This window comes from Mustelus asterias, chromosome 17 (genome assembly GCF_964213995.1).
Source record: "Mustelus asterias chromosome 17, sMusAst1.hap1.1, whole genome shotgun sequence".
Classification (NCBI taxonomy): domain Eukaryota; kingdom Metazoa; phylum Chordata; class Chondrichthyes; order Carcharhiniformes; family Triakidae; genus Mustelus; species Mustelus asterias.
The window spans coordinates 71,734,172-71,759,069 of NC_135817.1; the positions used below are offsets into that span (position 1 = coordinate 71,734,172).

At 42.3% G+C, this 24,898-nt stretch overlaps 1 protein-coding gene across 1 annotated transcript in view; it reads right to left on the bottom strand.

Moving 5' to 3' along the window:
* LOC144506081 (suppressor of tumorigenicity 14 protein homolog) overlaps nucleotides 1–24,898 on the bottom strand; it is a 116,514-nt gene that overhangs the window by 82,196 nt on the left and 9,420 nt on the right. The window contains exons 4-7 of the mRNA XM_078231897.1: nucleotides 9,779–9,906; nucleotides 8,534–8,601; nucleotides 7,014–7,113; nucleotides 5,313–5,402 (exon numbers count right to left, since the gene is read on the bottom strand). Coding sequence (XP_078088023.1) covers nucleotides 5,313–5,402; nucleotides 7,014–7,113; nucleotides 8,534–8,601; nucleotides 9,779–9,906 — 386 coding nt within the window. The remainder of the gene's footprint in view (nucleotides 1–5,312; nucleotides 5,403–7,013; nucleotides 7,114–8,533; nucleotides 8,602–9,778; nucleotides 9,907–24,898) is intronic.

A 24,898-nucleotide genomic window follows, 5' to 3' on the forward strand; every position in this document is an offset into this window, starting at 1 on the left:
TCTGTTTTGACATTGACTAGTCTGTTGTCAGTATCGAGTTAAGCTTTATCTTCTCCAACCATAGTCTCCCAGATAGAGTACTGAAAACTCTAGTTTTCATGCAAATTCTACACTTAGAATATTTTTGGGAGAATCGCCCCAACATTTAGTTGCCTCATCTAAATCAAGATGTATTGTGAATAGCTGGGGTCCTATCACTGATCTCTGCTGTACCCCACTAGTCACTTGTCAGAAAAAGACCAGTTTATTGCTAATCTTTATTTCCTATCTGCCAACCATTTTATATCCACCTTAACATACTATTCACAATCTTTAATTTTACAAGCTAATCTATAATGTGGGATTTTGTTGAAAGCCTTCTGAAAATCCAAATAAACCACATCCACTAGCTTCCCCTCATCAATTTTACTAGTTACATCCTCCAAGAATTCCAGTAGATTTGTCGAAAAACGTTTTCCTTTCATAAATCCATGTGGACTCTGTCTGATTCTGTGATTGTTTTCCAAGTATTCTGCTATTAAATCTTTTATAACGGACTCTAAAACGTTCCCCATTACCAATGTCAGGCTTACTAGTCTATAATTCCCTGCTTTCTCTCTACCTCCCTTTTTAAATAGTGGGGTTACATTAACTAACCTTAATCTGTAGGAACTGTTCCTAAGTCTATAGAATCTTGGAAGATGACCACCAATGCATCCATTAGTTTCAGAGCCACTTTCTTAAGTACTCTGGGATATTGATTATGAGCCTTGGGGATTTATTGACCTTCAATCCCATCAATTTCCCAACACCATCTCCCTACTAATATTGATTTCCTTTAGTTCCTCACCCTCACTAAACCCCGTGTTCCCCAAAATTTCTCATATGTTACTTGCGTAGTTAGCACTTCTGGACATTTGCAGTGCAAATGCTTACCTGGGAATGAGAAAGATCCCCCAGTATATCTTTGGAGGGCCAAAAGGGCCTGTTCCTCTGCTGTCACTTTCTTTGTTCTTTGTTCATTTACCCCCAAATCTGATGCTGGGGAGCCAGGAAGTTATGGGCCAATGTATATTCTGTCCTATTGTGTAGCTATCATGAGGAAGCCTACAAATTACTCCTACCAGTGACTTTTTTCCTTTGCTATTTATTATCTCTCCCCAATCTAATTCTTCGGAATCAAGATCATTTATACTGATCTCATCTTTCATTAACAGAGATATCCCACCATATTTTCCTTTCATCATATTCTTCCAAACTATCAAATATTCTTGAATATTCAGATTGCAACCTTGGTCACTTTGCAACCACATCTCTGTAATATCATACTGATTTATTTCTATTTGTGCTTTCCATCTTGTTATTAATGTTGCAAACTTTCAGATAGAGAGCTAAAGAGATAAAATATAAAGATAATTATGTCTTCATACGCCCAGTGCGATCATGAGTGATCATCAGCCTGAACTCCATTTTCCCACCCAGTTGCCATAATCCCTTGATCCTCCACAAGACCAAAATTCTATCATAGCCTTAATTATATTCAATTGGGAAGACACAAAACAGGCTTGAAGGAGGCAATGCATTTGTAATGTACCCTTTATTTATCTTAGAGCTGATAAAATTCATGGTGGTGAGGACACAGAAGAAATGAAGGGGATGAAAGTGAGCAGGTGAAGTGGATACCTCCCCAAAGCAAAGGGCTAGAAACAATGATTTTCCACTATTCCATCTCACTCATTCTGGAGTTCAATACCGTAACGTAGAATCATATAATGGTCACAGCGCAGGAGGCAGCTAGTCAGCTCATCATGTCTGCACCAGCTCTCTGATAGAGCAATTCAGATGGTCACACTCTCCAGCTCTTTCCCATTGGTTCTGCAAATGTTTTCTCTTAAGATAACTACCCAATTTCCTCGATCTGTCTACCTCCAACACACCCCGTGATAGTAATAAATTACCCAAAACAGAATCCGAGGGGCTCACACCAGAAAAAAGCACACATACTGTTGTCACTATTTTTAGGTATGAATAGTTTCATTGGAATGCATGTTTGCCACAAATTCTACATGATGTTAAAGCTTATAGTTTATTTATTAGTGTCACAAGTAGGCTTACATTAACACTGCAAGAAGTCACTGTGAAAATCCCCCAGTCGCCACATTTCAGTGCCTGTCGGGTACATAGAACATAGAACATAGAAAGCCACAGCACAAACAGGCCCTTCGGCCCACAAGTTGCGCCGATCACATCCCCACCTCTAGGCCTATCTATAGCCCTCAATCCCATTAAATCCCATGTACTCATCCAGAAGTCTCTTAAAAGACCCCAACGAGTTTGCCTCCACCACCACCGACGTCAGCCGATTCCACTCACCCACCACCCTCTGAGTGAAAAACTTACCCCTGACATCTCCTCTGTACCTACCCCCCAGCACCTTAAACCTGTGTCCTCTCGTAGCAACCATTTCAGCCCTTGGAAATAGCCTCTGAGAGTCTACCCTATCCAGACCTCTCAACATCTTGTAAACCTCTATCAGGTCACCTCTCATCCTTCGTCTCTCCAGGGAGAAGAGACCAAGCTCCCTCAACCTATCCTCATAAGGCATGCCCCCCAATCCAGGCAACATCCTTGTAAATCTCCTCTGCACCCTTTCAATGGCTTCAACATCTTTCCTGTAATGAGGTGACCAGAACTGCGCGCAGTACTCCAAGTGGGGTCTAACCAGGGTCCTATAAAGCTGCAGCATTATCTCCCGACTCCTAAACTCAATCCCTCGATTAATGAAGGCCAGTACGCCGTACGCCTTCTTGACCGCATCCTCCACCTGCGAGGCCGACCCCAAGGTCCTTCTGATCCTCTACACTGCTAAGAATGGTACCCTTCATATTATACTGCTGCTTCATCCCATTGGATCTGCCAAAATGGATCACCACACACTTATCCGGGTTGAAGTCCATCTGCCACTTCTCCGCCCAGTCTTGCATTCTATCTATGTCTCGCTGCAACTTCTGACATCCCTCCAAACTATCCACAACACCACCTACCTTGGTGTCGTCAGCAAACTTACCAACCCATCCCTCCACTTCCTCATCCAGGTCATTTATGAAAATGACAAACAGCAAGGGTCCCAGAACAGATCCCTGGGGCACTCCACTGGTCACTGACCTCCATGCAGAGAAAGACCCCTCCACAGCCACTCTCTGCCTTCTGCAGGCAAGCCAGTTCTGGATCCACAAGGCAACAGCCCCTTGGATCCCATGCCCTCTCACTTTCTCAAGAAGTCTTGCATGGGGGACCTTATCGAACGCCTTGCTGAAGTCCATATAGACCACATCCACCGCTCTTCCTTCGTCAATGTGTTTGGTCACATTTTCAAAGAACTCAACCAGGCTCGTAAGGCACGACCTGCCCTTGACAAAGCCGTGCTGACTACTTTTGATCATACTAAACTTGAGGGAGAACTTAGCATGGCCACTGCACCTAACCAGCACATCTTTCAGGCTGTGGGATGAAACCGGAGCACCCGAAGGAAACCCACATCGACACAGGGAGAACGTGCAGACTCCACACAGAAAGTGACCCAAGCCAGGAATTGAACCCAGGTCCCTGGCGCTGTGAGACAACAATGCCTCACTGTGCCGCCCCAGACATATTGGTAGCAGTGGAATTTGAACCCATGCCTCCATAGAGATTGGAGCCTAAATCCAGCACTTTAGACTGCTCGGCTAATATGTTATAATGATTAAGCCATGATGTGGAGATGCTGGCGTTGGACTGGGGTAAACACAGTAAGAAGTTTAACAACACCATGTTAAAGTCCAACAGGTTTATTTGGTAGCAAAAGCCACACAAGCTTTCGGAGCTCCAAGCCCCTTCTTCAGGTGAGTGGGAATTCTGTTCACAAACAGGGCATATAAAGACACAGACTCAATTTACATGAATAATGGTTGGAGTGCAAATACTTACAGCTAATCAAGTCTTTAAGAAACAAACAACGTGAGTGGAGAGAGCATCAAGCATCACCTGTCTTGATGCTCTCTTCACTCACGTTGTTTGTTTCTTAAAGACTTGATTAGTTGTAAGTATTCGCATTCCAACCATTATTCACGTAAATTGAGTCTGTGTCTTTATATGTCCTGTTTGTGAACAGAATTCCCACTCACCTGAGGAAGGGGCTTGGAGCTCCGAAAGCTTGTGTGGCTTTTGCTACCAAATAAACCTGTTGGACTTTAACCGGGTGTTGTTAAACTTCTTATAATGATTAAGCACAGAGGGCAGCATTTTCTTAGTTCCAAAGCGATAATATCTGAAATTTTATGATGAGCTTTAAGTGCACTATGGGAAGCAATTTTCACAATGATCATCTTTTCTCATGAGCTTTGCTTTCTCAAATTTGTACACCACTAATCACAATGGTCAGGATTTTTTTCCCCTTCCATGGTGAGTTTCACAGTGGTGGGAAGCGGCATCCCACTCGCTGGTGGTGGGATCTTATGGTCCCACCATTGTCATCGGGATTTCCCAATGAATGCACCTCTCAGCACTGGGAAACACACAGCGGGGGTGCATCACCAGTGGGATAAGATCCCACCAGCATAAATGACAGCAAGATTTTGGCATATGTATTCTTCCCATGTTTGAATAGTCGGATAATCAAGTTGAAATCGAGTCTGTTGCATTTTCTTTATACAGATTTTAATAGCAGAACCAAAAAATATCACAATTGGAGCAGTATTCATCAATATAACACATTACAACCCAAACACTCACATCAAAGAACAGATGCATCTAACAAAATATCAACGGTACTGTACTATATATAGAACTGTATTATATGGGATCTCCTGTTTAGACCTTTTCACACACAAAGAAGCACCAAATGTGGACCAGATAATAGGAGACTGATTAAACAACTGTAAAGGTATTTAACACATTGATATTAAATTGTCTTATAGCAAACAAAATAACATATTGTTTGCCAGATAGAAATCATTTCACACAAGTATCTACTTTGTTGTTGGAGGATTCTAGCAGAAATTCAAATTTTGGATTAAACAGGCATTTGGAATTTATTTAAAACAATTTATGAAAATCTTCTTTGTTAATTATCTTCTGCATCCTTTTTGAAATAACGAAAGATAAAATTAGATTACCAATCTGAATCTTCCAGAGCTAAACTCACCGCTAAATTAACAGATTCTATTACTAGCAATATTTTGCTGGTTCTCTATTGTCCTATTGACATAAAAGGCTCAAGTTAAGCAGAAAGTACAGTTCTCTACAATGTTATTAGCTTTGCTATTAGTTATTAGTTATGTTAGAAGGCTATGTACCTTCTTCCAAGAAGAGAGAATGCTCGTCATGTTCTGTTTCTGTAACAGAATATCAGAAGTAAAAACATTAGCAACGAGTTTCAAAATAGTCTAAAACAGCAAAATATATGAACACTTCAAAGCATATGGATTATTAGTAAGTTTACTAGTATATTTATAGGATTGGGCAGTTTGCTTCAACCAAAATCGTAAAACAGCTTGAACCATTCAGTACCATAATGTATTATATTTAAGGAAGACAGTGGCACAGTAGTAAAATCGCTGGACTAGTAATCCAGAGACCCCAGGGGAATCATGGCAGATGGTGAAATTTGAATTCAATAAAAATCTGGAATACAAAGTCTAATGATGACTATGAAACCATTGTCGATTGGTATAAAAATCCATCTGGTTTACTTTAGGGGAGGAAAGCTGTTGTCCTCACCTGGTCTGGCCTACATGTGTAATGTGCTAACTGTGATAATGGTTGTGAGGTATACACAAAAAGAAAAGATGTGATTGGCACACATCGATTCAAACTAACAACAGATTTATTCCAGGACGTCTTGCATGTACACAGTACAAACTGAAAGTTTGCAAATACCCAAACTTTCATCAAATCATGCGCCATCAAATCATGTGATCAGCTCTTAAAGCATCCCATACAACCCTTTCAAATATATAATTCCCTTCCCCTTCTTTGATCATGATTACAAATTATTACGATGTTATACATAGGATCAATAATACTCTTGACACAATACAATGCATTATTAATCATTTCACACAGTCAAAAAGAACATTGATCGGGAGGACGTCTATTCCTCTTTGGTTGAGTACAACGAATTTGGTGAAACTTTGGTGAAACAAACTCCTGACTCATCACCAATTTTCTTTCTGTAATGCCCTAGCTATGTTAGGGGTTGTGGGTATTACACAAAAAGAAAGTGGTCGCATCCTTAGACTCAAAGTAACAACAGCAGATTTATTCCAGGCAGTCTTGCCTGGACAACATACAAACAGCAAAGTAAAACATCAGCCTCTGCAAACACCCTAATGACATTGCCATCAAACTATGAGATCAGCTCTCAAAGCAATTATAAATTTATAATTTATCTATGTGTGGTTGACTGTTAAATGCCCTCAGGGTTGGGCAATGAATTCTGCCCAAGCCAGTGACACCCTCATCCCGTTAATGAATTGTAAGAAAATCACTATATTGACCTTGGCAAAGCTGTAACTATTGTGTTTTTTCATATAAAACAAATGAAAAGTTAGCTTCAGACAGAATAACATACAAACTAGTCACATCATTGTTTAATGCTCAGATATAATGCTGTGAACTGAGAACAAAAAAAATTGAAGTCAATAGATTCTAAAGGTGTGAGCACAATGCCATGCATATTTAAGCATCATCTCTAACTTCACATTCTCCTTTGCCTCAGAAAGAGGCAAGTACATGATCACAGTGCTCTTTTACTTAATCTTGTGCAATGGAAATATTTAATCTGTGCAAATGAAAACACATGGATCTGCCCTCACACCCCCAAATATATCCATTTATGATCAACAACTGACATCCCATCTCTAATTACGAGAACCAAGATTATAGGAAAACCTCCTACCATAAATGTTAATGGAATTAACGTCTATATGGAACTTTCCCAACAGCGCTGGAGCAGTGCTAGATTCAGTTGATTTCCTCAGGTAGTTATTCAATACCTTAACCACATCATGTGCATGTAGGACCTTGTTGTCTTCTATAAGTCTGTTTTTCCCCACAGAGAATGTAATAATGAAGTAAGCTAAAACACTTCCCTCACTGTAAAAGAAGATACACAGTAGATTCCATTAGAAAACCCAATTGCAAAAAACAAAACATTTGTTTTAATCTTTCAATGTCTCAAAGAGTATTCAGTCAGGTGACAATTGTTTACTTGCGAAAAATATCAAAAGCAACACTGTCATTCAAACTTGAAGCACTTAACGTACCAATTGATTAATTTTTAAAAGTCTGTAGACATGTACTACATCAAATAAATTTAACGGGTGGACTCAAATTAATACTTTTCGTAAAGGACAAATCAGAAGGGCTATTCTCCCACTTGTGCTTAATTAACTACAAATAACCTTTGATGGAGAATGAAAGTAAAATATCAATTTTAGTTTTAGTTATCCTCCATAAACCTCAGCTATCTAAAAGCCCACTCTCCATCACCTTTCCTGCATCTAGTTCCTCTTAGTCACCACAGCCTTCTTCCCAGACCTAAATTAGCTTGTGGTTCCCCAACATTTGAAATTTAAAATGCTTACACCTGTGTATAAACTTTTCTGTAACTGTTCCTCCATTTCTCTCTAGAATTCTACATCCCCAGTTCATATTTTCTATTCCTCTAACTTTGTAGTGGGTGCCTGGAATACGCTGCCAGTGGAGGTGGTGGAAGCAGACACATTAGAGGTACGAATTTAAGAGATACGAATAGGGAGGTAATAGAGGGAAGTAAGGATAGAAGGTTTTTTTCAGTGTAGCTAGAGCATCATGATCGGCACAGGTTTGCGGGGCCGAAGGTTCTGTTCCTGTGCTATACTTTTCTTTGTTCTTTGACCTCTTGTATATCCCCAGTTTTCTTTCTTCCATGCCTTGACAGACTAAATAGTCTCCTTCTATGCTGTATCATTCTAAAATTCAAAGATTCAACGATGTGGATCTCACCCTCAAATCCCCTCCCTAAACCCCAATGCCTTTTCACCTCCCACTTCGCTGTAAAACCAACTCTTTAATCAAATTTTTGCCATTCCATGTCATCTCTGTTTCTTTGGCTCAAGGACCATTTTCCTCACATATTTGTGAAATGCCTTTGAATATTGTGCTACATAAAATGTGCTGTCTAAATGCAACCAACAAGAGTTGTTCTAAGTTGTTAAGATTGTTTGATTTAGAAATGTTGTCAATCTTGTATATCTTTTCAGGATTTCTATTTCATTTTGTTGAAAGGAACCCCTTGTTGCCAAAGAGTGAAAGCATAATAATCACTAGTGATAATGTCATCAATAAACTTCAAAGCCCAGGATTTTAAATACATGTTTGTACCTATTCGAAACAGTATGACCCCATCACTGGGTTTCAGTGAAGCAGAATATATCATTAACTGATTGTTAAAGATCTCCGAATGGACGTTAGAAACGAATTAACATTTCAAAAGTCCAATAAAGTTTTGGACTTGAAGGAAACAAATTCCTACCTAAAGGAGATGACACTGACACTGACAAAACGTTGTGCCAGCTGTGATCTTCTAAACATCTCAGCCAACTGCCAAACACATAAAACAAAATTCAATTTCGACTCCCAGTTATTTCTAAGTAACTAGCTTATATCCTAAGTATAACTAATGAGTGTTACGAATAACATATTTAATAAAGGTTTATTATCTCTTTTTCCACACCATAAAGTATGTGCATTTAACAGGGAAGGAATCATTTGGTGATAAAAATGTAACAGAATATATTTAGGACTTTGACTATTATGGCTTAGAATTTGTACTAAAATTGACCAAACAAGCAGAAAAAAATCAATGCGCAAGTTATGTTGAGGATAAAATGATATTTTGCAATCTTTAGCTCTGGTTTTAAAAAAGCATTGCATTTGAAACTGACCCTGGCCACAAAAGCAGTTTTTAAAAGCGGCATCTCGGCCTTTTGGCTAAGATGCAAATGAGCTCAAGTCTTGGAGGAGGATCCTCCCCTTCTCCAATCAGCTTGACTCATGTAGATCAGGCCCAGGACAGGGTGGTTTTGGTCTCCCGTCCTGTCTTGTCAGCCTGGATCTGAAATGTCTCAACTTGTTGAGACTCTGAATTGGATTTGATTTGATTGAATTGGAAAAGTATAAAAAAAACCAAAAGCAGTTAGACCATCAGATTGAAGTAATGAGCATGCTGATTGCACCCTATTTTGATCATTCACAGATGCTCTTCAAATTAAAAGCTTGCTTTTTAGATGCAAAGACACTAAAGTTTTTAAATATTAGAAGATTCGTAATTTACCATGAAACAAAGTGAGTTCCAATGAAACGGGTTAATAGTTCAATATATTTGAAGTAATTTGCAATGATTTAAATTCAGGTTACTCGCACATAATGGGCTGGACCAAATGCTAATTTTTGAGGTATACCCATTTTCAGTTGTATTAATAAAACTGTATCAGGTTACTACTCCTAAATATATATGAAGGTGCTGGCTCATTAGTGATTATGGAAATAAATTTTGGCAGAACTTGAACATAATCTTACTCTGGAAAACTACCACAATTTCAAATGCAATTTGTTCCCAGATTATCAATAATACCCAAAGCAGAAACTCTATGCATCATGTTGTTAAAAATATTTTTAAATGTTTCATTTGGAGCCATGCATCTTCTTGACCCTGAAAGTGGATTGTGCCTATGAGTGAAAAGCTATACAAACCATTACATGAAAGTATGTTACTTACTGATTCCTCGACCTGATGGGCTAAGTATATGAACTCAGTGGATTTACTGTCTGTTAATGCAGGAGTGAAGAAGGCATTTACCAGATGAACCGAACCACTGAAGTAAACTCTACCATTTGGAATCTCATCTGTTGGAGTTAACAGAATACAGAAATTTAACCAAATACAACTGCAACATTCAGAAGCTGTATATGTGTAAAAACTTTACACTTGATTGATTGAAAGAAGTGCAATCGCTCTGGTTTTATTGTAAGTCACAAATTTATTTTTCAAACAATTTATTATTATGTGAGCAAAGCCAAAAAAGCAAAACCAAGGCAACGCTAAAAAAGTTACTAAAATGATTCCAACAACAACCTGTATTGATATAACACCTGTAAACTCTGGGGTGTTGGTTAGCTCAATTGGCTGGAGAACTGGTTCTTGTTGCGGAGTGATGTCAACAGTGTGGGTTCAATTCCCATACCAGCCGAGGTTATTTATGAAGGCTCTGCCTTCTCAGCCTTCCCGCTCACCTGAGGTGTGGTGATCCTCAGGTTAATCACCACCAGTCAGACTATGGTCAACTGGGACTATGGCAGCCTTAGTTAAATGTCCAAGGCACCACACAGGAGCATTTCCATATAAATATAACATAAAGCTACAAAGGATATTGGGGCTGGTCACCAGAATTCACGCAGGATTTTCAAAATGAATTTCCCACACTCTGCACACTGCAGAGTGCCCCAGTGTGAATCTCATTAAAAATCAGGGGGCAGGACCTATTCCCACTGGAGAGGCTGGCAGCATAGCGCTTAGCGGGCCACTATGTATGCCCCGATCTGTCAGCGCTGAGATCGGCGCATGCGCAGTAGCCCCGCACTGCCAACCTCTCGATTGCTGGCCAGATCCACGAGCCTCCACAACCCAATCGCCAGGTCACCAGCCTCGACCCCTGGGCATTGCCACTTTGCCCCTCGGGAACTGCCAGGGTGCAGGCTGGCTCTGCCAAACTGGCAATGCTCAGGGTCATGATGTGGAGATGCCGGCGTTGGACTGGGGTAAACACAGTAAGAAGTTTAACAACACCAGGTTAAAGTCCAACAGGTTTATTTGGTAGCAAAAGCCACACAAGCTTTCGAGGCTCTGAGCCCCTTCTTCAGGTGAGTGGGAATTCTGTGAACAGAATTCCCACTCACCTGAAGAAGGGGCTCAGAGCCTCGAAAGCTTGTGTGGCTTTTGCTACCAAATAAACCTGTTGGACTTTAACCTGGTGTTGTTAAACTTCTTACAATGCTCAGGGTGGCAGCTCTCCCCTTACCTCTGACCTCGGCCCCCTTCACTCCAGTGGGGTCAGGCTGCCAATTCCCCATGAATGGGGAACTGTTGTAAAACCCCGCTAGGGGTGAAACACTCCTGGCGGAAGAGGGGGAAGGCTCCGGGCCCACTAATAAGATAGAAATTTAATTTGAATAATTTTTCAGCTCTGCGCTGATTTCTGGCACGGAGCTGACAACACCAGAAATCGGGCAGGGCGGAGATGCGCGGAGGCCATGGCGTCTAGTGAGAAGCCCGCCACATGGTCTCCCCTTGAGTCACCTGGCCCATTACACTGCTGGAGCAGTATACTGGGCTAGGAGAATCACCTCCATAATGTGGAAGAAGCTAGCACCAACAATTTAGATGTTTACTCCCTGTTTAATGTGTAAGTGGGAAAGATAGCCCCCATTATCGTAACGCTCCTGGTAAATGGAAAGCCTCTCAAGATGAAAGTAGATACCGGGGCATCTGCTTCTGTGATAGGCCAACATACATTTCAGTACTTGAGCGAAAGAGTCCAGCCATTGAATTTTAAAAGTACTACAGCAAAGTTAACACTTTACACAGGAGAAGCCATAAAAATAATGGGCACAAAGATGTGTGGATTAGGTTGATTGGCTATGCTAAATTGCTCCTTGGAGTCATGGAGATCAGTAGAGTAAATACATGGGGTTACGGGGATAGGGCCTGAGTGGGATTGTTGTTGGTGCAGGCTCAATGGGCTGAATGGCCTCCATCTGCACTGTAGGGATTTTATGATTCTATGATTCTACGAAAACAGTGTCTGTAAACTATGGGCAATAGTCTGCCCAGCTCCTAATAATACTCGTGTCAGGCAAAGGACAAAGCCTCTGGGCCATGATTGGCTTAAGGAAATCAAATTCAATTGGACTGAGATATTCAAAATGCGGGAAGGAGGACTGCTTGAACTGATGAAGAAATATGAGAGCATCTTAAATGACAAGTTAGGCAAGATAAAAGACCTTCAGGCGAAGATCTATGTGAATCCATGGCAATCCCTTGACTTTTTTAGGGCATGACCAGTACCAGTGGGTGGCACAGTGGTTAGCACTGCTGCCTCACAGCACCAGGAACCCAGTTTCAATTCCTGGCTAAGTTCGCTGTCTGTGTGGAGTCTACACTTTCTCCCCGTGTCTGCGTGGGTTTCGTCCGAGTGCTCCGGTTTCCTCCCACAGTCTGAAAGACATGTTGGTTAGGTGCATTGGCCATGTTAAATTTTCTCCCTCAGTGTACCAGAACAGGCACCAGAGTGTGGCAACTCGGGGATTTTTACAATAACTTCACTGCAGTGTTATTGTAAGCCTAGTTGTGACACCAATAAATAAACTAAAAAAACATATGCCTTACGAGAAGAGGTAGATACTAAATTACAGAAATTGGAAGAACTGGGCATTATCCAGCCAGTTCAGTTTGCAGAATGGGCAGCACCCATAATCCCTGTGTTGAAGCCAGACAAGACAGTCCGCATGTGTGGGATTACAAGTTAAGAGTTAATCAGGCTACCAATCCCGAATATTGAAGACCTGTATGAAATGCTGGCTGGAAACCAATCTTATGCAAAGCTGGATATGAGTCACACATATCAGCAACTTGAATTAGACAATGCTTCCTGAGGTTATGCAACCATCGACACACACAAAGGTTTGATCTGGTATACGAACCTGTCCTTTGGTGCATCGAAAATTGCATGTGCAATGTTCCAGAGGACAACGGAAGTCTGTTGCAAGGGCTGCCATGAGTTATAGTGTACCTTGATTATAACTGGATCGACAGAAGGATATCAACTAGCTAACTTAGAGGAAGTGCCAAAGAGATTTCAAGAGGCTGGAGTTCGCTTCAAGAGGGAGAAATGTGCTTTTCAAGTCACTAGGGCAGCCTGCCTGGGATACCATGTACATGCACAAGGATTACACCCCATGGAAGACCAGGTCAGAGCCATAAAGGAAGCACCGGCCCCCAGAAACACATATGAGCTCAGGTCATTTTTAGGGATGGTGAATTTTATTGTTATTTATTAGCCCCTTTGTATATACTGCTCAAGAAGCACCAGAATTAAATTCTTAACAGAGTAAAGGAATTGCTGCATTCTTCGAGCTTGTTAGTGCATTTTGAAATGCTTACAAAATTGGTGTTAACCTGTGATGCCTCTCCATATGGCATTGATGTGGTATTGTCCCATGAGATGGGCGATGGATATAAAAGAGCAATAGGATATGTCTCAAGAACTCTCTGTGACTGAAAAAGGCCACTCATAAATGGGAAAAGAAGGATTATTAATAGTTTTTGATGTCAAGAAATTCCACCAGTATTTGTATAGTTGACACTTTACCATTGTTTCTGATCCACAAACTGCTTTTTATCTTTTTAAAGAAGACAAGGCTAATCCGCCAATCACATTGGCAAGAAGTCAGCATTGGCATTAATCCTCTCCACCTACGAATATACCTTCAAACACTGACCTGGAACACCCATAACAAATGCAGATGCACTTAGTTATCTACCTTTGCAAGAGAGTGTTGCAACTCCCCCAGTACCACAGGAAATTGTCATGACATTGAATTTCTTGGACATGTTGCCAGTCTTGGCGAAAGAGATCAAGTACCGGACCAATCGGGATCCACTGCTGTCCAAAGTGACACCAAATAAACCTGTTGGACTTTAACCTAGTGTTGTGAGACTTCTTACTGTGCCCACCCCAGTCCAATGCCGGCATCTCCACATCATGTCCAAAGTGAGTCACAGGATACTAATAGCTGGGTTAATGAGCCAGTTTCTGAAGAGATGAAGCTATATTTTATACAAAAAGATGAGTTGAGTTGCCAAGATGGCATCATACTTTGGGGAGCAAGAGTGGTCGACTCTGTACCATGAAGGGAGTTGCTCCTAGCTGAACTACACAGTCCCCATCCAGGTATATCCAAAATGAAGATGCTTGCCAGGATTTATACTTGGCATTGATGCCAACATTGAGAGCCTAGTCAAGCACTGTAAAGAGGATGCCTGCTGCAGCCCCACTGCACCCTGAGGAATGGTCTGGCCAGCCATGGGTACAAGTCCAGATTGATTATGTTGGTCCATTCATGGGCACAATGTTTTTGCTCCTTGTCGATGCACATTCAAAGTGGATGGAAGTATTTGAGGTGAAGTCTCTGACATTGCACGCTATAGTTGAGAAATTATGCCAATGCTTTTCTACCCACGGAGTGCCTGAAATCATTGCATCTGACAATGGAACAGCCCTCACGAGTTTCAAAACTTCACCGCCCTCAATGATATCAGGCACATTAGGACTGTGCCTTATCATCCAGCATCCAACGGACTGGCTGAATGCACCATCCAAACCTTTAAGTCTGGTCTAAAGAAGCAGTCAGGTGGGACCCTGGAGACCAGAATCTCATAATTCCTTCTGGGCTACAGAACCGCTTCACATGCAACAACGGAGTCCTGCCAGCAGAGTTGTTAATGAATCGTCTCAGAACGAGTCTGAAGCTTGTGTTTCCAAATTTTCCGGGGAGGATAAAGGGCAGTCAAAGCAATGATACTGGCACTGAATTGGCAGAATAATCAGCCTGGAGGCTGGTTATAATGTTCATCATCTGACTTAAATGTTATTAGTGAGCCCAGGATGTAATTGTTCGGGCTCATTTGCCTCAACAGCCTTGCCAGTAAAGGTCCTCACCAGTGAGGATCACGTATGATCCCCCATCAACGGGGACCAGACATGATGTCCTTGCTGGTGGGACCGGAAGCCATTGAGCCCCCCGGGTAGTTGGGGGCAGGGTGGGGCAGTGCCCTTTGGGCAGTGGCAACCTGACAGTGCCAACCTTGCACCCTGACCATGCCTGCCTGGCACCCTGGCAGTTCCCCTCTGGGCACCCTGGCACTGCCCACTGGAAACCAGGCAGTGCCAAGGAGCATGACCCAAGGGGAGGCGGCAGAGCCTAAGGGAAGGAGGTGGGGCCTGAAGGGAGCTCCGCACTCTGCAATCGGTGATCAGGGGGGTGGGGAGGTGAATGGGACGGCAATCGGCCAGGGTTGGGGTGAATGGGGGCAGTGATCAGCCTGGGGGGTGATGATCGGGAGGGGCAATCAGGGGGTTGGGGGAGGCAATGTCAGGGAGTAGGGGAGAGACAATCTCCCAATGCACTACGTACACATAGTGCATTGGGTGATCAGGCACATGCCCAACAGCCCGTGTCCACTCCCCCTACTGGCAAGAATCACACTTGGCCTAATTTTTTTTCTAAGTGAGATTTGAATTTTTTTCTTGGCGAGAAAATGGATCTAAACTCTCCTGTTTTCATGCTCGTTTGCACTTAAAAATGTTTTGGTTAGGTCACCTTCTTAATTTATAATGGACTGGATTCATGCAGTAAATGTTTAATTATCTGGAGCTACAACATTTTATATGTTAATACATGCCACTAGCTACTATATGGTAAGTTTAATTTTCCAATCTGAATGTTAGTGAATGGAGATGAGTGAATGGGTCAGTACATGGGTGATGGGTAGTTGGGTAAGTAGGTTGGGAAGTAGGTTGGGGTAGGTAGATGTGGTAAACTGGTAGGGATAGGTGGGTGAGTGGATATTCAAGGTAGGGTGGTCAGGTCAGATTGGAAGTATGGTCAATGGGGTAGTTGGGGTGTTGACAGTTAGTGGGGGGGGGTTGTGGGTTAATTGGGGGATCTGGGGTGTCGAAAGGGGAGGCTGAGAAGATCGTCAGGTATTTAAGGGCTAGTCATGAGCATAGTTGGGTGGTCACGGGTTAGTCAGGGAGTCGGGATTATAGTTACTGGGGGTCATCGATGGATGAGAGAAATGACAAGAGGGTAGTCGGGGATCAGTGTGATTCATGGGCGGGGGGGGGGGGGGGGGGTGGAGGAGGGGGGGGCGTCAGTTTGGAGTTACCCAGGAGTTAAACTAGGTTTTAATAAGTCTGACATTTCCTGGATATTCATATTTATATATAAATAAAATTGGTGGAGTTGCGGATAGTGAAGAGGTTTGTCAGAGGATACAGCAAGATATAGATCGGTTGGAGACTTGGGCGGAGAAATGGCAGATAGAGTTTAATCCGGACAAGTGTGAGATAATGTATTTTGGAAGGTCCAATGCATGTAGGAATTATGCAGTAAATGGTAGAACCCTGAGGAGTATCGACAGGCTGAGTGATCTGGGCAAACATGTCCACTGATCACTGAAAGTGGCAATGCAGGTGGATAAGGTAGCCAAGAAAGCATATGGCATGCTTGTCTTCATCGGTCGGGGCATTGAGTAAAAAGTTAGCAGCTGTACAGAACCTTAGTTAGGCCTCATTTAGAATATTGTGTACAATTCTGGTTGCCACACTACCAGAAGGATGTGGATGCTTTGGAGAGGGTGCAGAAGAGGTTTACCAGCACGTTGCCGGGTCTGGAGGGTATTAGCTATGAGGAGAGGTTGGATAAACTCGGTTTGTTCTCACTAGAACAACGGAGGTTGAGGGGTGACTTGATAGAGGTCTACAAGATTATGAGTGGCATGGACAGAGTGGGTAGCCAGATGTTCTTTCCTAGGATAGAAAAGTCAAGTACTACGGACATAGGTTTAAGGTGCGTGGGGAAAAGTTTAGAGGAGATGTGCGAGGCAAGTTTTTTAAACAGAGGGTGGCGAATGTCTGGATCGCGCTGCCCGGGCAGGTGGTGGGAGTAGGTATGATAGCGACATTTAAGGGGCAAATGGATGAATACATGAATAGGATGGGAATGGAAGGACACGCAACCCGTAAGTGCATACGGTTTTAGTTTAGGCAGGCATCATGATCGGCGCAGGCTTGGAGGGCCGAAGGGCCTGTTCCTGTGCTGTACTTTTCTTTGTTCTTTGTAAGTCAGAAAGGTCTCAAGTCGCTCACTATAACTCAGAGTCAGATTCACTCACGGAGGGTCCCAGGGAGCAGGGGAATTGCCTAGCGGAAGTTGATTCCCACATAGGTCTACATGACGAGATTTCCATAGAGTCCTATAGAAATTTCAGTTGAATGTCTGGTCTCTGACAATCTGGAGACCAGAAGATCAGGGCCTTTGTTTAGTTTCCAAAAATATATTTGTACCATTTCTACAGTGAGATTATTTGCTTGCATATAACGCAACTTTGCAGTTTAGGGAAGTTGACCTACTTGTTGCATACAGTAAGAAACTTGTGGCATATTTGCAGGATACCTTGAAACACTGATCCTACTATTTCTCTTAAATTCAAAAAAACAGGACTGTAATCCTCTTTTGCTCATTTTCCTATATTCCATACAAGAAAATGAGCAAAAAACACAAATGCTTTGTAAAAAACACATATTTAAATAAAAACACAAATTATTTATACTAAAAGTTTTAATGTGTAAGAATGAAACATTTACTCTATTATCTTGTAAAACCCTTTTATAACCGCAAGAGTCCTCTTCAGAATTTATTAAAAGAATATAGTGAGATTGAATATTCATAAGAAACAGAGCTGTATGGAACAGGTCCAAGGAAGGAAATGTAACGAAGAGGTAAGGAAACTTTTCACAGGTCATTAAATAGATGGGCACCACCAGAAGACTGGAAAATTACCAATGTTTCAATTTTAAAAAATTGAAGAGTAGAATCATCAGAATCTTAATTCTTTAGCTTTGCATCTATATTTGGAAAAATGATTTAATTTTAAAAATAGAAGCAATGATTCAAAGCCCATGAGGCGTTCTTCAAGATATCTAATGCCATCTATTCTGTTTTAATGCAAAGAACACAAAGAAGAATTAGCTGATGATGATTATGTGGTGTCTTTTATATGACTTAACTTTCAGGAACTATTTGATGAGGCATGTCATAATGGACTTTGTGGTATTAGGGTTTGTAAGCATTGATGTGTCGGATTGTGTAAATAGCACCTCCCGGAATGATCATGTAAGAGAGCACATGATGAGGAGAATGTCCACAGCTTCATCAGTGTAACCTCTAGTCACGGGGGAGATTCTCCAGTCGTTCACACCAACGGGATTTTCTGATCCCGCTGACAGCTCACCCCCTCCCATGGGTTTCACAGCAGCGTGGAGTGACATCAATGGAAATCCCATTGACAGTAGTGAGATTAGACAGTCCCTCCGCCAGTGAACGGTGAGCCACTTCCCACTGCTGAGAAACATCCGGCTCGGACACCGGAGAAATCCCCCCAAGGTTAGCTGTATATAGTTTAGTTGTAGAAAATAAGCCAGTTGTTGTTTGGACATATCAACAGTTGCAATATAGGTTCTTTAGATGCATCGATGTTGAGATTTTGAGACTAGTATATTTAACATGAACCACTTATTGTTAGCCTTTAGCTATTTACTGATCCCAGGTTACTGTCATGTATGGTTCTGCTTCCATGCAGGTAAGCTTCGTCCAGAGTGTTCTGCCTGAGTTCAACGCCATCTGACTCTATACATCATACAGTGGACAGTGCTCTGCCAAGCACCTTTACATTACAATGACATGCACACAACACCAACACCTCAGTAATCATTCCAAAGCTAGATTAACCAACTTAAAACAGGCTCAAGGGTCGATGGTGATTGGGAGGTGGTGGGAGCAGGTACGATAACGACATTTAAGAGTCAACTAGGTGAATACATGAATGGGATGGGAACGGAAGGATATGGACTCTGTAAGTGCATACAGTTTAGTTTAGGCAGGCATCATGATCGGCGCAGATTTGGAGGGCCGAAGGGCCTATTCCTGTGCTGTACTTTTCTTTGTTCTTTGTTTGTAAGTTGGAAAGGTCCCAAGTCGCTGACTATAACTCAGAGTCAGAGACATTCATGGAGGGTCTCAGGGAACAAGGGATTTGCCTAGCGGAAGTTGAGATAAGCAAAGATTTTGGCAATGGGATAACAAAGTGACCAAATAATAGAATATTGAAGGCAAACAGATTTTAATTAAGGTGGAGTTAGAGTATTGTGCACAAGGTTCAGCACATGATTGTAGTAAGACTATAAATGATAAAGGTTCACTAGGAATTTCCCAACAATACCTGTTAAGGTGAGGCTTAAGAGGTCAATGATTTTGCATGAAAACTGAAATGATAAGGGAGATCTGCACCTTGCCAGATCCTGTCATAAGTGTTGAATTGCACTGCTTGGTCACCTTTTGGCTATGTTTCTGCTATTTCTGAATATTTTTCAATATTTATGGGCATGAAAGCTGAGGCAGAGACTTTACCAGGGTGACAGGCTTTGATTTGTACATTTGGACAGAGTGCTTTCCTAAAGGGGAAGTACAGGCTAAATGCATCTTTTATAACATTTAGAATGTAAATCTCCCTGAATGCACTTACGTTTCAGGAGCTACATCCTTGTAATTGCTGTCTGCCTTTACTCCTCCATGGTTCATCTCCCTCATATGGTAATGTTCTAGAACAGGTGGTCGATAATGTGGATCCTGAGGACACATTCTGATAGGTGCAGACATTCAAAATGCTTCAAGTTGCCAGTGATATGCTCAATTGTTGTCCTGTGGCCCCTTTTGTATTGACACTAAGGGCAAAATATTATTGATGGGCTACGAGGCAGGGGAATTCCATACTAATCAGGGAAGTTGTGTCCGCTGGTCTCTGGGACCACAATCCCACCATTTTGCCAGTGGCAAGAACAGCAGCAGCTCGCCTGCAAGCCAACTGGAAGCAGGCAGTCAACTTATGTACTAAAAGGTCCAATTAAGGGCCTGTCCCACTCCTAGGGAGGCTGCTTGCTGCAGAGAGGTAGCCACCCAGTGACTTCCTAGAATGGGTGGTCCTTCACAACTACGGGCTCGAGAGACGAGGACCAAGAGAAGGGTTTAATTATACCTGGAGTTTAATTATACCTGCAGCTAAAATCCTGGCCCAAGGTTCTATCCATCGTTGCGATAAGGATTCCATAAAGCCAGGACTGAAAATTATATTTGATCAACTAGGAGCCATATTTCCAGTCTCCTTCAATATTCAAATAAGCCTGGCATAAATAATTGGCATAAATTAAATGCATCATGGTTTCTACTTGGGAAGCAGACATCAACATGTGATCATTAAGTTAATAAAATAAAATCTTGCTTGTTTTTGTGGGTCTTTGTATATGGATAGGTGGCAATATGGGGATCATAAGTCGCTCCTTGTTCTTCAGACATGTCAACTGTCTTGTTCAATGAGGCAACCCTGTCAAGCTATATTTTTGGTCAATGAGAAAGGAGATCCAGGTGCTCATTCACCTGAATAAAGCATCTACATCTCTTTCGTGCACTTGTTGATATTGCCTGTGCTGGTCTTGAAGGAGCTGAAGGCATAAAACATTGAGGGTTATTTTCACCATAATGACTACTGACAGTGTTATCAAGGTTAACTGTATCAGCTGTACCCATCCCTGATTATTGTGGAGCCTGTTTAAATGAATGGACTATTTGCTACCAAGATTGATGCAGTTGTCTATCTATTCACTAGTGATTTTCCCATTACTATCAATCAGCCACATTCAATTGCACGACTGATATTTCCCATTAACCCTCCTGATATGTTTCTGTCTGCTGTCTTCCATGAGGGCAGCTACCAAATCTTTCAGACCCTCCAATCTGCTGCTGTCTTTTACTCATACTAATCCATCAATCCTCCCACTTTACTGATGCATCCTTCCAACTTGATGCTGCCTCTCACCCAACTTTCCTTCCTGATATATCTTTTGCGGCTTGATTGGATCAAACAACACAACCAACTAAACAGCTATAGAACAGCAGTTTGGCTGATCACACTGCTTCATTGTTGCTCTGAGACAAACTGCAATTTAATCTTGGCTGTTCAGCTAGCTGTGATGTTTTGCATCTGGGGTTTCAGTTACTTGTCTGGCTATTCACTTATGAAGTGCTCGTTTAAGTGAGCTTCACTTTAGTGTTTACTTTATTGTTCAAGTTTTCAATGGATACATGCTAACCTGGATTTTCTTTTTGGTCAGAGGAGAGCCTGATTTGAATAATGGTTGTTTGCAATTCTGCACCACTCAGAGGTCAAGTCAGTTGACCCAGCCACATTTTCCATTTATATTGCCTATGAGTTCCCAGTGACAGTACACCTCCGATTAGTTCACCATTCAGCATGTGGGAACCAACAGCCTGCAAGACTTACAAGGATCATGCCAGTAATAATTCCTCTGGTGACATTGGGCGGGGTTTCCCCAATCCTAGTGGTGGCAGAGGCAGCCCACCATTATCTGGTGGTGGGATCTTTCATCCCCGCCACTCTCAGTGAGGTTTCCCATTGTTTGCATCCTCCACTGCCAGGGAACCCGTGGCAAGGAGGACGGGCTACCATAAACAGGACTGGAAAATCCCACCAGCAGGAACAGCCAGAAAATGCAGCCCATTATGTCCAGTTACTTATAGCAGGAATGTCAGTAAGGTCTGCAGGAGAGCTGAAAGAACTCCACCTTAGTCAATAAACAGTGGATGTACCAATAGTTTGGACTTGAAGATACAGGTGCAAAAGGGAACAGCATAACAGAGCTGGCAAAAGGTGGTCAGAGTAGTGAGAGCCTATAGTACCATACCATATACCAACCCAGGTCTACAAAAACATTCAATGACTTTACAAAAGAAGTCAAGATATGAGGAGTCAAGCAGCGCTTACTGGGAATGTATGTCAGCCCCATACACAGAAGTTACCTCACTATCTACTAAAATAAGAACATTACTAGATAGAAATGTAAGCTATCTGGAGGACACAGTGCGAAGACATATAGATTGTGCTACAAGCCCAGCTGGTATTAATACGGGACAAGTCAAATTCCAGAGTGAAACCTGGCTTGATAGATCCCAAATTCCTTTTTTTAGAAACAGTGGAGGTAAGTTACCGAACACATTGACAGGAGACTGCTGGTGAACTTTTAACATAAAGAGTAAAATGTTTAGTATACAAGAAAGATTAACGATATTACACTACACAAAAAAGTTGGAAAGATCTCACCACACACATTAGAAAGTGCTTCAAATTCACACTATTCTTCTACCCCAGCAATACTTTTGTAGATTTATAAACAAGTGGGGAGTTACCAATAGCTTGGCACGAGGCTTCTCACTTGGGACTGGCACAGTTTCAAGCAGTTTTCTTCCAGTGAATTCCGGAGCATTCACTTGATGTTTTGTGCCCAACTCCATGAGACACCCAAAACCCACATTCTAAACTTACCGTTTCTTCAGCTGTAGAACAACAAATGAGTTCCCTAAACTCAATCTTCAAATAGCACCTCTACTAAATTGATCACAATACTGAGCCCTCTAACTAATTATTCAGTTAGCGACTGTCCCAATAGCCTTGTATTTTTACTTGTCAGAGAGCTTAGGATCCCTGTTGTCTCTCTCTGACACACTGAACACAAAATAACATGTGACAAAGTAGATTCCATGAATGTCTCAACAACCTACACAAATATTTGTCACATTGTGAGCAAACCAATCTTTTCTCACAAGGGTTTCCAACCTCCATATTTGAAGATCTTACTTTGGAATTGTCTCCAAACGTTACTCCCACTCAGATGTCTTTAGCAATGACCAACCTTGCAGGGTTTCAAACTTGTCTTCCAAGATTCCTTTCTCCCAGTCTCCCAAAACACTCATGCTTAACCTTACAACCACAATTCTAGATCTTCAGCTGTACTAAGCATAAAACCACTGCTCTAAATGGGTACATTTTGCCCTCTAAGGCCTGCAGCACAAATTCATCAATCTCTGGCTGACTTCTGGGATCTTCAAGGTTTCTCTTGTGCCCACTTTGCTGAAAGCCTGTATCCTGCATGCTCTCTTTTAATTCAGAGCCTACTTATCTACTCCTTTCTTTAACTTCACTTAAGGTAACTTACTCCTGTCTCCAATCCTCATCCTTTACCTGGAAATACCTTTCCATACTTCTTGCTATCCCTTCCCTGGTTTAGGACCTTTTCTCTGTCCCCCTCCCTGGGATATTTTTCTAGATCCCTGGGATATTTTCAGAAACCACGGAGTTATGATATGGAACAAAATCACAGGGTATGCTAATGAATGTTTAACTCAAAGAATAAAATATTTATTAAACAAGAAAAATGAACAATATCGCACCAGATAAGATCATTGTAAAGATATCAATTAAAACACACGAAATGCTTTAAATTCACACTATCCCATTACCTATAATATCTTTACAGACACATCAACCAGTGAAGAGTTACCATTGGCTTGACATAAAGGCTACTTTCTCTTTGGAACGAGCACAGTTGAAGTGATTTTCTTCCACTGAATTTCTGAGCATTCACTCAATGCTTCTCACCCAACATACATGTCTCCCCAAGACACCCAAAAACTGCATTCTAAACTCATTGTTTCTTCAACCAGAAACAAACAAATGAGTTTTCTAAACTCAGTCTTCCAGTAGTATCTAATCATTTCACTCAGTCCTAAAGCTGATTACTCAGTTAATTACTGTCCCAATAACCTTGTATTTTTCTCTGAGCGCTTAAAATCCCTGTCATGTCTCTCTGAGAAACACTGAATACTAAATGACAGATGTGACCAAAGCATCTGTGCAAAATCTCGCTAGCTGTCCTGTCTGGAGACAATACACATCTCTTTAACCTGTGCTTAATGCTCCCTCCACTCACATTGTCTGTACCTTTAAGACTTGATTAGCTGTAAGGACTCACATTCCAATCATTATTCATGTAAATTGAGTTTGTGTCTTTGTGCCCTGTTTATGATCAGAACTCCCATCCACCTGACGAAAGGATAGCCTGTTCCAAAAGCTAGTGGCTTTTGCTACCAAATAAACCTGTTGGATTTTAACCTGCTGTTGTTAGACTTCTTACTGTGTTTACCCCAGTCCAACGCCGGCATCTCCACATCATGACTACATTTTCATGCCATTCTATTTATTGGGCGTAAATTCTCAAAATAAATTCTAAAGGTGGGAATCTCCAGCCACGCTTGCCCCAAGACCAGAAAATCCCGACTGAGCTCAACGGACCTTTGCATGGTCCGTCCCCCACCTGCTACGATTCCCATGGTGTGCGGAACGGGAAAATTCTGTCCCAAGTGTCAAACGGGCAAGACAACTAAAGTTTCTTGTCGTTTCTTTCAGTGCTGTAAGTAATATGAATTTATGGCACTCTATGCATAACAGGAGTCACCTTGTGATTCTTGCCAGTAGGAAGGGATGGAGCCTTAGCTCACCTGTAAAGCTGGCTGCTGAGCTCTTGGGGCACCTTTACGCAGGCATCCTAATCTCCAAGTGTAATGTATGCAGACAGTGTACACAGTATACTGGGAGATCTTCTGCCAGCCACCCTCCCCACCCCCTCCCCCCCTTTCCCCTGTATACTGCTCCGGACATCGGCACACACCTCCCCCCCCCCCCCCGCCCCCGATCATTGCCCTGGCATTGTTCCCCCCCCAACCCCCCAACTGCTGCCCGTGCAGAGTTTCCCCCCCGACCCCAATTGGTGCCCCAAACACCATCCGCTCCCCATCTGATGGCTGTTCAAGACATTGTGCCCCAACCTCCCTGATTGCCCCCAATCACTGCCAAGGCTGGTCAACCTGCCCCCATCATCACCCCAGCCGATTAACTGCACCCCCCCGCCCACGCAGAGTTCCCCCATTTCCTTCCCCTATAGACTTCCCCTGCCTCTCCCAGCATTATGCTCCACCTCCGCAGGCCCCACTCCCTTAGGTTCCATCCTTGGCATTGCCAGGGCGCCAGGTTTGCTTTGCCGGCAAGATTGTGAGAGGGGAGAAACTGGATGCGAACCTGATTTTTTTGGTC